The sequence below is a fragment of the Anomaloglossus baeobatrachus genome, chromosome 11 (genome assembly GCF_048569485.1).
Source record: "Anomaloglossus baeobatrachus isolate aAnoBae1 chromosome 11, aAnoBae1.hap1, whole genome shotgun sequence".
NCBI lineage: Eukaryota > Metazoa > Chordata > Amphibia > Anura > Aromobatidae > Anomaloglossus > Anomaloglossus baeobatrachus.
This window is the reverse complement of record NC_134363.1, coordinates 16,007,651-16,023,066: the sequence shown is the minus strand read 5'-3', so window position 1 is coordinate 16,023,066 and position 15,416 is coordinate 16,007,651. Positions and strand designations below refer to the sequence as shown.

General features: G+C 41.5%; 1 protein-coding gene across 1 annotated transcript; it reads right to left on the bottom strand.

Moving 5' to 3' along the window:
• Positions 1–5,171: 5,171 nt before the first annotated feature.
• On the bottom strand, positions 5,172–12,998 carry LOC142256522 (phospholipase A2 inhibitor and Ly6/PLAUR domain-containing protein-like). Its single transcript, XM_075328252.1, has 5 exons — positions 12,888–12,998; positions 8,884–8,997; positions 8,649–8,795; positions 8,004–8,153; positions 5,172–5,593 (listed from the first exon to the last, which is right to left on the bottom strand). Exons 1-5 carry the CDS (start codon positions 12,937–12,939, stop codon positions 5,478–5,480), a joined length of 579 nt encoding a protein of 192 aa, XP_075184367.1. The 5' UTR covers positions 12,940–12,998; the 3' UTR covers positions 5,172–5,477.
• Positions 12,999–15,416: the final 2,418 nt, after the last annotated feature.

Below are 15,416 nucleotides of genomic sequence, written 5' to 3'. Positions count from 1 at the left end.
TTCCATGATTGTGCGTTGTGACTTCAGTAATGTAGAGAGCTGGAATCGTCATATCTATTATTTCAGACCTGGGTGTTTTGGGGGTTAATGAAGTAGGGAAATAGGGTGTTTTTTGTCCATTATTTCAACAAATAGGATTTTTTTCAGTGTTTCTTTTTATTTACTTTCACTTACAGATTAGTAATCGGGGGTCTCATAGACACCTTCCATCACTGATCTAGGGCTTAGTGTCAGCTGTGAGCTGTCATTTATTCCTGATTGCACCAGGGCAATCGGGATGAGCCAAGTAAAGTGCCAGGAGTGTCACATCGAGTGGATGCGAGAATCCTGGAAGGCTGCAGGTTGCTTATTTTAGGCTGTGGAGAGACCGATAAGCATGCATCTCCGAAGCCTGAGAATACTAGCTCCAGCTGTCAGGCTTTATTTTGCTGGGTATCAAAATAGGGGGGGGGACCACATGCTGTTTTCTTAAATTATTTATTTAAATAATTTACAAAAAATCCCCACTCAGTTCCTCTTATACACAGCAAAGATAAATGCATGGCTGGGGGGCTACAGCCTGTAGCCGTGGATTTATCGGTGCTGGTATCAACACAGGGGGGCCTGAATTGGTTGATTTATTTTACACCACGTTATAAACCAGCACACAGCGTCTGTGATTTCAACCAATCACAGATGCTATCTGGGGCGGGATCTGACTGCAGCAAATCACAGCCCTTGGTGGGCATAGAAAGCAGTGAATATGCATTAGAGATAATTAGATATTAGAGATAATTATCAGACCCGGAAGTAGCACTGCAGCCACGGGGAGACTCAGTAAGTCTATACTGCTTTAACCCTATTTTATTTTCTTTCTTTTACAGCCCTTCTACATCATTTTACAACACATAACTTTTGCCTCTAATTGAATGTAATGGGTTCGACTAAGATTGATCAGATTGGCTAGGATTGATGATCCGATGGACGATCGGCGATCTGAGGCAGGCTCGACGATCCTGGATCAATCCAATCTTTGGCATGATCGCTCATCTCTACTGCTAACATAGTCACTTTAAGGTAATATATAAAAAGTATATGCTTTAAATACCATTAGATATTCACTAACTGGGTCAATAGTGGGTCTTTTTTTATGTTTGTTGTAATTAATAAGTAGCCATTGCTGCAAAGTATAATTTGCAATATATCCACAAATTTCCATCATAGTGCCAAATTAATGTGTGCAATTTGTGCCACTGCAGCCAACTAACCGATGTGGAATCCCTTACTTTAATGAGGGCTCAGGAGCTGAGCCTGCTCCTTTTGGCAGATGATGGCTCTATTATTCAGCCATTATGTGCCTTTAACAGGTGTGAGTGTAGCTGAGGATTTTTTTTTGCTAATTCCATTTCACTGTCTCCATCAGTGAATGAACAAATAAAAAAGCAACATATAAACAGCATGGAGAAAATCTAAACCTAGGAAATATCACCCAACCCAATTTTAAAAAAACAAATATGGTGGCAATGGATGAATTAAGGCCCCGTCGATTTATCGTGCGATTGCACCCGCCCCCATCGTTTGTGCATCACGGGCAATTTGATGCCCGTGTCACACAAAGTCGGTACCCCCTGTCACACGTACTTACCTCCCGAACGACCTCGCTGTGGGCGGCAAACATCCTCTTCCTGAGGGGGGAGGGACGTTCGGCGTCACAGCGACGTCACACAGCAGCCGCCCAATAGAAGCGGGGGGGCGGAGATGAGCGGAACGTAACATCCCGCCCACCTCCGTCCTTCCTCGTTGCCAGCGGGACGCACGTAAGCTGTGTTTGTTGTTCCCGGGGTCTCACACGGAGCGATGTGTGCTGCCTCAAGAACGACGAACAACCTGCATTCAGGAATGTGACCGATATTTTAAAAAATGAACGACGTGTCAACGAGTAACGATAAGGTGAGTGTTTTTGCTCGTTAACAGTCACTCGTAGCTGTCACACGCTACAATATGTGAAATGATGCCGGATGTGCGTCACAGAATCCGTGACTCCGACGACATATCGCCCGATATATCGTAGCGTGTAACACCCCCTTTAGTCTTCTCCTTGCCAGCATCCTTCTACTTCTTAGACTCCCATTAAAAATTATGATTTTGAATTTAGAATCCTTAACGCTATAAATCATTTAACTATCCTTTATTTTATCTTGTAGTATATTGTGCATTATACTTTTGATTTATCGATTATCATTTGGATTAATTATTACCCTCAGACTCGTTCTTATATATGAATGATTTGTTTTCTTCTCTTCCCATAAGGCGTATCATAACTTTCCCTATAAAGCCATGTATTACCTTTATTTCTTTTTATTTGTTATATTTAATATAACAAGGATTGTTTCAATCTCATGTCATGCCTCTGTTCCTTTATTTTTTAATTGCATTTGTTCCCTTTTGGGTTTGGCCTTGCAATATCCATTTTTTTGCAATATACTGTATTTACTCGAGTATAAGCCAAGTTTTTCAGCACATGTTTTATACTGAAAAAGTCCCCCTCGGCTTATACTCGAGTGGGGGTCCCACTTAATGATTATAAACACATTTTTCCTCACAAAACTGGGGGGAAAATTGTGGTGTGTCTTAAAATCCAGATAAAGCTTACCGGGTTGCCGTGACAGAGCAGGGTCACAGGACGGAGGGTTGAGAATACTGTGGCTTGAGTCTGTTGTGGCACGGTAATGACTCAAGAGGGTCGGCAAAACTGGGGGCTATGAAATGTTGCAGTGGGCGCCATTGAGCCTTTCAGCGGGTGGCCAACCCCGTTGAACCTGTAGGTGAGCTGCGGGCTCCATTGAGCCGGCCGGCAGTTGATGCAATAGACTTCAAGAAAATGTCCGCGGGAGCGGCACATCCACAGATTGAGATCTCGGACAGTCGAGATCTCAATCTGCGCACGCGCTGCTTCCATGGCAATTGTCTATTGTGTCAACCGCCGCGGGCTCATCGGAGCCCGCAGTCCACCTACAGGCTCAATGGCACCTGTTGTGACACCCCTGATTCCCCAGTATCACTGACCCTCAATGGTAGCAACAACCCGGAGCCATAAGTATTGCCGACCTTCCATCCTGTGATCCTTCTAAGCTGCAAACACCCACGTCCTCTGAGCTCGCAACATTGCTGACTCAGCTTCCTGAGATGCCCTGGTGAGCTAATTAATATAAGACACCAGGATTATAAGACAAACCCACATTTTAACATTAAAAGTTTTTTTTTCCAATTTTCAATCTCTAAATTTTTGGTGTGCCTTATTATCCTAGGCTTAAGGAAGCTTTATACGTTGTGACATCGGTAACGATATATTGTCATGGTCACGTCGTTAGTGCTGCACATCTGGTGCCGTTACCGACATCGCAGCGTGTAAACCCTAGGAGCGACGATCACCGATCGCAAATACATCAAAAATCGTTGATCGGTGACACGTCACGTTACTGCTGTAGGTATGATGTTGTTTGTCATTCCTGCAGCAGCACACATCGCTATGTGTGACACCACAGGAACGACAAACATCTCCTTACCTGCATCAACCGGCAATGAGAAAGGAAGGATGTGGGCGGCATGTTATGTCCCGCTCATCTCCACCCCACCGCTTCTATTGGCCGGCTGCTTAGTGACGTCGCGGTGACATTGCTGTGATGCCGAACGCACCTCCTCCTTGAAGGAGGGATTGTTCGGCGGTCACAGTGACGTCGCCGACCTGGTACGTGTGTGTGAAGCTGCTGTAGCGATAATGTTCATCACGGCAATGTTCACCAGATATCGCATGTACGACGGGGGCGGGTGCTATCGCGCTCAAAATCACTAGCCGATGCTAGCGATGTCGCAGCGTGTAAAGCCCGCTTTATACTAGGGTCAAAAAGTTTACCCAGTATTTTGTGGTAAACTTAGGTGCCTCGGCTTATATTTGGGTCAGCTCGAGTATATATGGTATATTGTAATTCTGGATTTTAATTAACCAGCTAGTACTTTTCTCATTTTAAGCATAGTGGAAAAAACGTGTGTTTTTGGTATATTTTTGATGCACTTGTTTAGCGTTTGTTTTTGGTGAAGATGTTTCCCTTTCAGTTGTTGGAGATTTTTCCCTTTCATTGGAATAGGTAAAGTTGGCAAAAACAAAGCTGCAAGAACTGACTTGCTGCAGGTTTAAATGTGCAAGAACCAGGGCCATTAGTTTCCTCGACTAGGCTGCCCACATATAATGCCCAGCATCATCTGCATCTCTATTGAAACCCATGCATGAGTGCAGGTTTGCACCTCTCAGCAGAGAACGTCTCTGACGCCAGGTATATGCACCCAGACTTCATAGAGGCTTACTGCACTTGCTCGGAAGTCGTCCGCACTTCCAGTCATGCACATTACTCCGAAGCTGGGTGTATGCGTCCCTGCTTCGGAGAGGTGCAGTGCACATTACCAAAAGTCAAACTATAGCTGGCATAGAAATAAGGATATAGCCAACATATATAGGAGGGGAGCAAATGTGATTGGCTTCCCCAAAACATGTGATCAAAGGAGACTAACAAGCAGACTAGGAGAGATTAACTCTTGCTTGCCTGCATATGATCTAACACTCTGAAAGTTAATGCCCAAGTCTGCCTGCATTGAGCACAGACAGCAAAATTGTTATCAGGCAGGTTTTCAGAATCTGTAGTCTGAACCGATGCTGACCCCACCATCACAGTTGGCGAAGTTTTTAAAAATCTCCATGTGACAGGGTCAAATTCCTGCTGCCTATCTAACACTATGGTGTTGTGAAAGAATAATAAGATGGCAGATCTTACCCCAAAGCTCGATTCACAACTGCCCTGCTCAGTACAGTTATATAATGTCATCTATCCTGTTGCTGCATTTAAGAAAATGTTTTATCTCAGCCAAGAGCTGGATTCACAGCTGCACTGCTCAGTATTGTACTACAATGTCATTTATGCTGCTATTTCAGAATATGTACCAGAAAGAATAATTACAGCAGAAATCTCTCATGTCTTTGTGAGCTGTTGATGGGAAATGTGTTAAAAATTAATTTCCACTCATCAATAGCTCAAATAGAAATAAATACTATAGATAGAGCCTGCAGAAATACAGTAACTACCAATAAAAACTGCAGGATACTCTTCAAGTAACGGACATAAATGTTTTATTTTTCATGAACGCATGCACATGACATCTTATTCTGCAAACACACTTAAACTGACATATAAGCTTTAAGAGTTTATATTTATTTCATCGGAACAGTCCTTCCATTAGAAATGATTACAGAGCAAGTGCATTGTAATGAGACAGATTGATATTTAATGAATATTTTTTAAAGTGTACATATAATCACATGTTCATTTAAATCGTATGCATTGTATCACTCTACAGTATACTATTTGTAATTAAGAAAGATCATTATGATTTGATTGATAATTCATTAATAGTTTATTTATCGAAAATGCCTAGATACGAATTAACGTCTAACACTTCAGCATCTCCCTGTGCATTTCTTCAAATAAAATTTTGCTGTAGAAGTTGAACTTGCAGCCGTCAGAATTAGCACAGCCTTTGCAAGAATAATTAGCATCTCTTCCATCTATAGAAATAAATTTGACAGCATTAAGCAAAGGGAACTTATGCAGATATTTTACTTTCCATTAATCTAATATTTAAAGCTGAGTTTATGTATGTGTGTGTGTATGTATGCATGTGTGTTTGTGTGTATGTGTGTGTGTATGTGTGTATGTGTGTGTATATGTGTGTGTGTGTATTTGTGTGTTTGTGTGTGTGTGTATGTGTGTTTGTGTGTATGTGTGTGTATGTGTGTGTATGTTTGTGTGTGTTTATGGGTGTGTGTAAATGTGTGTGGGTGTGTGTGTATATGTGTGTTTATGTGTGTGTATGTGTGTTTGTGTGTGTGTTTGTGTCTATGTGTATGTATGTGTGTGTATGTGTGTTTGCGTGTGTGTTTGTGTGTTTATGTGTGTATGTGTGTGTATGTGTGTGTGTTTGTGTGTATGTGTGTGTGTGTATGTGTGTGTATGTCTGTATGTGTGTGCATATGTGTGTGTATGTGTGTGTTTGTGTGTATGTGTGTGTTTGTGTGTGTATTTGTGTGTATGTGTGTATGTATATGTGTGTGTATGTGTGTGTATGTCTGTATGTGTGTGTATATGTGTGTGTATGAGTGTGTGTGTTTGTGTGTGTGTTTGTGTGTGTGTGTGTGTGTGTATGTGTGTGTGTATGTTTGTGGTGTATGTGTGTGTGTGTGTGTGTGTTTGTGAGTGTGTGTGTGTATATGTGTGTGTATGTGTGTGTTTTTGTGTGTGTGTGTTTGTGTGTGTGTATGTATGGGTGTGTGTGTATGTCCGCTAAGTGAATTTGCACCGTCACATTTACAATCACAAAATTTTGCACAGATGCCCAATTTTACTCAGGGAACATCATCGACTATGTTTTGATTGGGAAATGAAGCTGGGAGCTGCAGGTTATTAAGAGGAGTTGTGATTGGTTGTTATAGGAACAAAGGAAATTGTTAGTATAGGAAGCTTATGTGTGAGGTAATAAGATGTCACTGGAGAGATGGATAGAGAGAGACAGAAAGAGACAGAGAGAGGCACAAAGATAGAGAGAAAGAGGCAAAGAGGGAAAGAGACAGACAGATAGAGGCAGACAGGGAAAGAGACAAAGACATACAGAGAGAGACAGATAGGAAAAAAAATGCCAGACTGACAGAGAAAGAGAAAGACAAAATGACACACCTGGAAAGAGACAGACAGACACAGGCAAACTGGGAATGAAACAATCAGACAGACAGACTGGGAAAAAGGCAGACAGACAGAGACAGACAAAGAAAAAGAGTGACAGAGGAAGACAGGAAAAGAGACAGAGACATACAGTCTGAGACAAATAAGAAAAAAAGCCAGACAGAATGAGAAAGATACAGACAGAGGTAGACAGACAGAGGCAGACAGGGAAAAAGACAAACAGACAGACAGACTGGGAAAAAAGGCAGATAGACAAATATGGACAGACAGAGAAAGAGACAGACAAAGGTAGACAGGGAAAAAAACAGAGACAAACAGACAGATACAGACAGGGAAAAAAAAGGCGGACAGACAGGGAAAAATGGCAGACAGAAAGGGAAAGAGAGACAGGGAAAGAGACAGACAGAGAGGGGGAGAGAGACAGAGAGGGAAAAAGACAGACAAAGACAGAGGCAGACATGGAAAAAGAAAGACAGGGAAAGAGACAGACAAGGAAAAACACAAACAGGGAAAGAAACAGAAAGGTAAAGAGACAGACACACAGAGACAGACACACAGACAGAGACAGACACACAGACAGAGACAGACACACAGATATAGATATACACAAACAGACAAGGAAAGAGACAAAAATGGAAAGAGACAGAAAAAGAAAGAGACTGACAGAGAAAGACAAGGAAACAGACAGAGAAAGAGACACACAGCGACAGACAGGGAAAGAGACTAACAGACAAGGAATGAGACTGACAGACAGGGAAAGATGCAGACAGACAGAGGCAGGCAGAGACAGACAGACAAAGAGAAAAACAGACAGATAAACAGACAAAGAGACAGGCAGGGAAAGAGACAGACAGGGAAAGACAGGAAAAGAAACAGAAAGAGACAGACAGGGAAAGAGATAGACAGGCAAAGAGATAGAGAGACAGACAGAGAAAGAGATAGAGAGACAGACAGGGAAAAACACAGACAGACAAAGAGATGAAGATAGAGACAGACAGACACAGACAGAGAGATAGAGAGACAGAGAGGGAAACAGACAGAGACTGGGAGAGAGACAGTGAGACAGTTACTATCACAGACAATGCCAGGTACTACAGCTAGTATAGTATAAATTGGACAGAAAAGGTTCTAAATGATAAATATACACAGGAACTGTATACACAAACTGATAAATATTTCACATGTGAATTTAATATAGTTTTTTTATATTTTACACATCTTTAAGAAAAATGTACTTGCATTGATCCCTCACTGTGGCCCTGTAATCCACACATCGGTCCATGGATCCTGTGCAGTTTATCATCTCGTCAGTCTTACATTCCTCTAAGGTTCCTATACAGAGGGAGCATGGACATTTTACTCCATTTTCTGTTACATTTTCTTTAGGATCTGGAGAAAAAAAATGCTAATTATTGCTTTAAATATTAACATCAATTTCCATTTTTTACATTTTAATAGATTAGAAAAACTGATAGTTTTTTTTTTTAAACATAATGGAAAAATTAGACCACAATTTGCCAAAGGGTACATAGGCTGGTTAATTAACCAAATACTAAATAAGTCAAAAGGACAAAAAAAGCTAGATAAAGGTAAAATATATCTTTGTACCGTGTTAGCCAATAGAGATAAAAAAAATTGTTTATTTCTACTAGGGACCCTTCTGGAACTCCCTGGCGCCAATACTAGTTTTGTTTTAGCTTATTATATGGGAAAATTAGACGCATAGTAAGACACTGACCAAATACTGATGAAAATCAAATAAAAAAATTGGCTGAAAATCAGTTTCATTTTAATTGAAGACAAATCGCCGTTACCTGAATGAGACCTTAGATTGAGGTTTAGAAAATTAGTTAATCTCTTATTTATTTCCATTGTGATATTTACGTTCAAATGTGTCCTTGTTACATAAGGTCCCAGTGCAACATTCTGAAGAAAATTGATATTCTGTATTTTTCCCTTTTCCCATGCCCTTGTCTTTACACAAAGTTTCATTGGCACAGCCTTTAAACATTGACTCAGATAGCGTTCCATCTGTAAAACAATAGATAAACAGAAGAAAGTTAGAAATAACATGGTTATCCTATATTATTTTTAAAAGAAATTAATGAGTTTTACTCACTAAGGATAAAGTATTGGGAGGCGGTCATACATCGAGGTCCAAGACATTCAATTTCAGTCTGGTTACATGTTGTAGAATTGCTGGAGACGCAAGAATAACATTTATGGGAAAAGACTGGAAAAAAAGAACACAATTCAGAGGATATTTTGTAAAATAGTCATCATGTGTATAACGCTAGACACTAGCTTATGGGGTCACATGGATGGAAGGGTAGTCAGGAAGGCTGGGGTCTGGTAACAGGAGGCCATGTATATTCATAAGAAGTAAACAGAGATGCAGTCAGGGCACAATCTGAGGGTCAAAATACCAGGAGAGCACATAGTAGATAAAGGGAGCAAGCAAAGACGTAGTCAAGTAACGGTCCGGGTCAAAGGCAGGAGAACATGACAGGAATAGCAGAGAGAAGTCCAATAACAATCCGCGGTCTAAATACCAAGATCAGAATTCTAGCATACACACAAGCTACAGCAACACAGCAGATCCAGAGAAAACAACCGACAGAGTTCTGGGGAGCATGCTCGGTAAGGAAGCCTGAGCAATTACCCGGAAGATGGAACAGCTGAGTGACCTACCAGAACCAACCTGAACTCCTGTGTAGTAAGGCAAGATAAGGCATCTTGGCAATATAAGGTCACATGCAGTCCCATGCGGCTGCATGGGACTGCATGTAACCTTATCTTGCTGCGATGCCATTTAACTGTATTGAACGGTACTGCATTTCTGACGGATCTGACATTACGGCAAAATACCACTGATGTGAAAGGACCTTAACCAAGCTGCCAGGTCAGTATCAAGAGCTGCTCCGCAGAACATCTTCAAAGACAAAATGTTCTGCACAAAGGAATAGAGTAAAGCCTGCATTATACTCTTCAATTTGTTATGCGATCGCACCCGACCCAATCGTTTGTGCGGCACGGGCGATTTGTTGCCTGTGTCGCACAAACTCTTAAACCCCGTTACACGTAATTACCTTCCTAACGACCTTGCTGGGGGCGGCGAACATCCACTTCCTGAATGGGGAGGGACTTTCGTCATCACTGCGACGTCACACAGTGGCCAGCGGCCAATAGAAGCGGAGGGGCGGAGATGAGCGGGACGTAAACATCTCGCCCACCTCCTTCCTACCACATTGCCGGCGGGACGCAGGTAAGCTGTGTTCATCGTTCCCGGGGTATCACACGGAGCAATGTGTGCTGCCTTCGGGAACAATGAATAACCTGACATTCGATTTTTTGAAAATGAGCGACGTGTCAACGATGAATGAGAAGGTGAGTATTTCTGCTCGTTCACTGTCGCGCCTAGCTGTCACACGCTACAATATCACTAAAAATGCCAGATGTGCATCACTTACAACGTGACACCGCCGACATCTCGTTAGATATATCGTAGCATGTAAAGCCCGCTTATCTGCCAGATCTGTAAGTGCACCAGAACATCTCCAAGTCTGTGAGATGCTCTGCACAGAAAATCATGACAGTATGTATATATAACCATAGCCAACAAGACTTGGACATTGGTTATCGCCAATAATGCTACCTTATTTCCACAATTACTTGATATCTTGACTCATAGAAGTCTTCTATCAACAGCTAGTCAAGTTTATTTGAGTAAAATGGAAATCTGCTTGACTTTTTGTAAAAAGCTCTATTCTTCAACATATCTTTTTTGGAGAATTTGCTCCATGTGAACAGTGTGGGTAGAGGAGGCCAGAATGTGAAACATAATGGCAGAAAAAAAGAAGCCCTGAGGACCAAATATGGGGTAGTGTTTCAGCTTTGGGGGTAAATGTTCAGATATTTCATTTTCTTAACAGCTTATGATTATTATGCTCTGTAGTCTAGAGGCAGTCACACATAATAAGGGACATAACATTTTTTAAGAATAACTACTGCAAATCCAATCTTTGGATAAATTTATGCAATTAGGCCAATTTTAATTTTGACATATCATCAAACTTCTGACGTGTTTTCCTGAAAATTAGAACTATTGTGAAAATTAAGGCTCTTAGGAGTTTTCAGCAAGGCTTCAATATAAGTCCTCCTCTAGCTAAAAATAGTTATAGAATACTGTAGGACACTTCATTATAGAAAGCAGACACTCCAAAAAGAAAGAAGAGTGAAGACCTCACAATCATACTCATTAAATGCCTACTGGGAGCACACACAATCACACACATCAGATCACACACACACATGAGATCGCACACACAATCACACATCAGATTACACACACACACTCACCACATCCAACAATATAAATTGCTTCCGGCCGGCATACGGTAAGGACCTGGCATGCTTTGAAGTGGAGCGCCAGGACCTGCAGGTGGAACGCACACCCACACACATCAGATCACACACACAATTACATTGATACTATTGATACAAATAGGGGCAGATATCCAGTATTCAACTACAGCCACTACATAGTTGATGGGCTTCCCGGTATCTGGAACATTTGATTGACAAGGGTGCCAGTTGTTACATCCCCACCGATCAGACGAGTTAAGGTTAGAACAGACAGCTGCCCTCTTTAGCTTTGAAAAAGAAAAATTAATAGGGGAATTTTAGACCTGCATTACTACTATTGAAAATAGAAAAATTGGGGTACTCAGTGCATAAAGTGGCAGTTTATGAAAGCCCAGCAGCCAGGGACAAGGCGTATCTCTTTACTTGGTCTCTATCACGATATGCCTCAATGCGGGTTTAAAGCCTACAATTTTATGGGCTTACAGGAACCTGCTAAATTGAAACCCACCTAAAGCTAGTCGAAGGAGTTTTTATTCAGAAGGAATGAACTACAATGTCGAATAAAAAAAAGGGATCTGCACATCCTGTCAAATAAATGTGAACAGTTGCAAATGCGCTAAATATCACAAGTTTTCTATGTTCAATAGTAGTAATGCAGGTCTATAAAACCCGTTTTTTTGATGTTTGCAACCTTTAGCGCTAAAGAGTGCAGCTTTATATAATTTTTTTTGTTTATTGTAGTTACGGTTTGCACCTGTTTACACTTTTCTGTAAGGATGTGCTGGTCAGTTGTTGTTTTTTTTTCATTGTAGTTCATTCCTTCTAACTGAGCACTCCTCCTACCAGCTATAGGCACTTTTCAGTTTAGTGGAGTCCTGTGTGTCGCTAAAATTGTAAGCTTTAAGCTCGGAGAGAGGCATATCATGATAGGGACTCAGCCTTGTTATTGGCTGCAGAGCTCTCATAAAAAGCCACTTTATGTGCTAAGTCTCTCAATTTTTCTACTTCTAATAACAGTAATGAATGTCTATAACTCCCATATTGAATGTTTCCAGAGTGCAGTTATCTAATTTTTAATTTATTGTATTTGCGGTTTGCATCTGTTTACATTTATCTGTTAGCATATGTGAGTCAGGTTTTTATTTCACTATCCTAAAGTTAGGACATCAATGCTAAATTCCTGGACAAGACCTTTTATATTAGTATGTAGAACTATTGAAAATCATTGAGGAACATGTCAGTTAGGCTGGACTCACACGAGCGTATGGCATCCAATGCGAGAGCATCAGATGCGGTATGCTAATGACCCCCGGCTCAGGCTCTACTGCGAACGTGAGCCGAGTGTCATGCGACTGTGATCCGATCCTGCAATCAGGTCACAGCTGCGAAGCTGAGGGTGGGCACTGCAGAGGAGAGGGAGGGGTTAATCCCCCATCTCCTCTATTATCAGACTGTGCGTATATCGCACTGCACTGGGATAACATCCGAGTGCAGTCCGATGTATCAGTCGCACCCATTCACTTGAATGGGTGCAAGAGATACGGCTCTCGCAGAAAATCGTAGAATGCTGCTACTTTTCTCGCAACCAGATTCTGGACACGAGAAAAGCTGACCAACTGCTGTCCCTCATTGACTAATATTGGTCAGAGTGCAATGCCAGATTTTCTGACTTCAACGCTCGTGTGAGCGTACCCTTAAGCCTACAAACACTCTTCAGTGTATTGTGTTTACACTGTGTTGTGACTACATTATTCTTACCTGAGATGACAAGCGCAGAGAGAATGTAAAGAAAGGCAACGAGGTTCTTCATTGTGGACGATTGGGCGTCTTCTCGGATTCTCTTCTGCTCGTCCTGTTGTCTTTACACAGGGATCGTATATATACTCTTTGGAAAGGTAAAGAAACTATTGTATCATGAGATGGATGAGATCACTCCAATAACCCCATGGCATAATACATAATGCAGTTATCCCTGGCATGACATTTTGTTCTCCCAAAAATGTATGGTTTTTCCAGGCAAGGCACTTATTGTTTGTTTTTCTTTCAGGCATCTACAGTAAGTTTCCAACACTCAACACCATGTTTATTTTTTATCCTGTTCTAATTAAATTATAGTTTATCCCTATAGTAATTGAATCATGGCTTTTCCGAAAATGTCCCTTCATAGAAATAGAGATAAAATAAAGAATTCAGGCAATCTGCAGCTACCTATATGTGAATCCTAACACATACACACAAATGATTAAAAAATTAACACTCTTCTACAGCCAAATTGGTTTACAGATGACAACAGTTGAACTTAAAGGGGTGGCTCACCTGTTTTCATTACTGGTCACATCAATATTATACTGAGAAACAATATTTCTCTCAAATACATTGTGTTGCCAATAGTGCCAGTGAGCGGTGATATTGCTGTCCGCTCATCTTCTTTGCGTGATCCCCCGGGCTCCATGACCTCTGATGTCTGGTGATGTCACATCAACTGAGACGGGCCGCAGTCTCCCTGAGTGACTGGGCTGTGGGCGGCATTTCACCGCTCATCACAGCCTAGCATCTCCCTGCTCCCTCCTCCTTCACTGTAGAGCGCACAAGTAGGAGCGATGTTGGGCTGTGATGAGTGGTGAAACACCGCCCACAGCCCAGTGACTCCTAGAGACTGGAGCCGTCCATGGTGATGTCAAGTCATCGGTAAGTTGATGCGATATCACCAAACATCAGAGGTCATGGAGCCCGGTGGTCATGTGATGGGGATGGGCGTGATTGGCAACACGAGGTATATGAGAGAAATCTTGTTTCTCCCCATAATATTGATGTGGCAGTAATGAAAAGGGGTGAACCACCTCTTTAACTAATTTTTTGGTGCTGAAAATGAATATAATGCTTACATTTGCTGATCTAATTTTCAAGATCCATAGGAGATTGTAATTACTTATTACACATTTCATGCAAGCTTATAGAAAAAGTATGTCTTTATTATTTAATCATTATTGCTTTGTAGTAGAGTCTACTAGCGTTACTAGAGTCTATTACACCATCTATTTGGTCTATTGGGTCTTCAGTATTCTATCATCTTTGGGTGACCAGTCAAAACTCACCAGCTCAGCTACAATGACGTCACCCTAATAACTCAAACAAGTAAAACAGTAAAGTCCAGCTCAAATGAAAAATTTCTTCTTTATTTCTTGAGAATTTCAAGTACACAGGACATCAAAACTTTCACAAGGAAACCACTATAATGGCATATGCATCAACACGTTGCTGAAGATTGAAAATCGTATTTTTAGAAACGTACGTTGGGCTTGCTGAGGTCCTGAGTCTTTGAGACCAGCCGGAGACTTTTTTTGCACTGCATTGCCTGCTCCACTCCATATCATCAAATTGTGGGTATGACATCCTTTACTATCTGGACTTTGGCTACATATGATTATGGATCATGCAAAGTGAGAGAGACATTCACTTCAAATGAATGAGTTATATGGTTAATTCTTGTGGTCAGTTCTATCCACATATTGTCAGATATTATGTTAAATGGATTATATGTTACAGTATTTTCTCTGTTATCTCAGTTACGCTGTGTATGGCCATAAAGAGCCCTTTTCCAATTTGTAAAGGCAATGTAGCAATATATGGGCTATAGGGCAAAAGTGAGGTATCCATGTAAAAATTCTTTCTTAAAAGGATCCTTTCACCATATAAAATGAGGCCAAGACCTGTTTGCTCTCATATCCAGCATACTAGAATGCTGTGCAGTATATAAGGCTCAAAACCAATCTGTAAAACATAAAAAAGACTTTCATTATACTCACCTGTTGGGCGACCTTGTTGGGAGTCGCTGGTACTTCTTCCCTGCTTTGTCTAGATGATACATTCTAAAGCGGGCTTCACACGCAGCGACATCACTAACGAGATGTCAATGGTAGAGTTGAGCGCGGTTCGTGGTTCGTGGTTCTCCAGTTTGCGGTTCGAGTGATTTTGGGGGGGTGTTGTAGATAGAACTAGAACTCGAGCTTTTTGCTCAAAGTTCGGCAGCTCGAGTTACGTTCGAGAACGGTTCTATCAGCAAAAATCCTAGCTTATTACTAGCTGGCTTTTCAATGCAATAGTGTGAGTCACTCTGTGATTCACACTATTATCAAATTTCAGAGTATAGTGTGCGGGGGCTGCGCGTTTAGATCCCTACTGCTGGGAAATTGGCAATCACCTTTTTTTTCTAAGCGCGCGTGTAGTGTGGCGAGCCAGCATGTCAGCCAATCCCAGACACACACAGAGCTAAGTGGACTTTTTGCT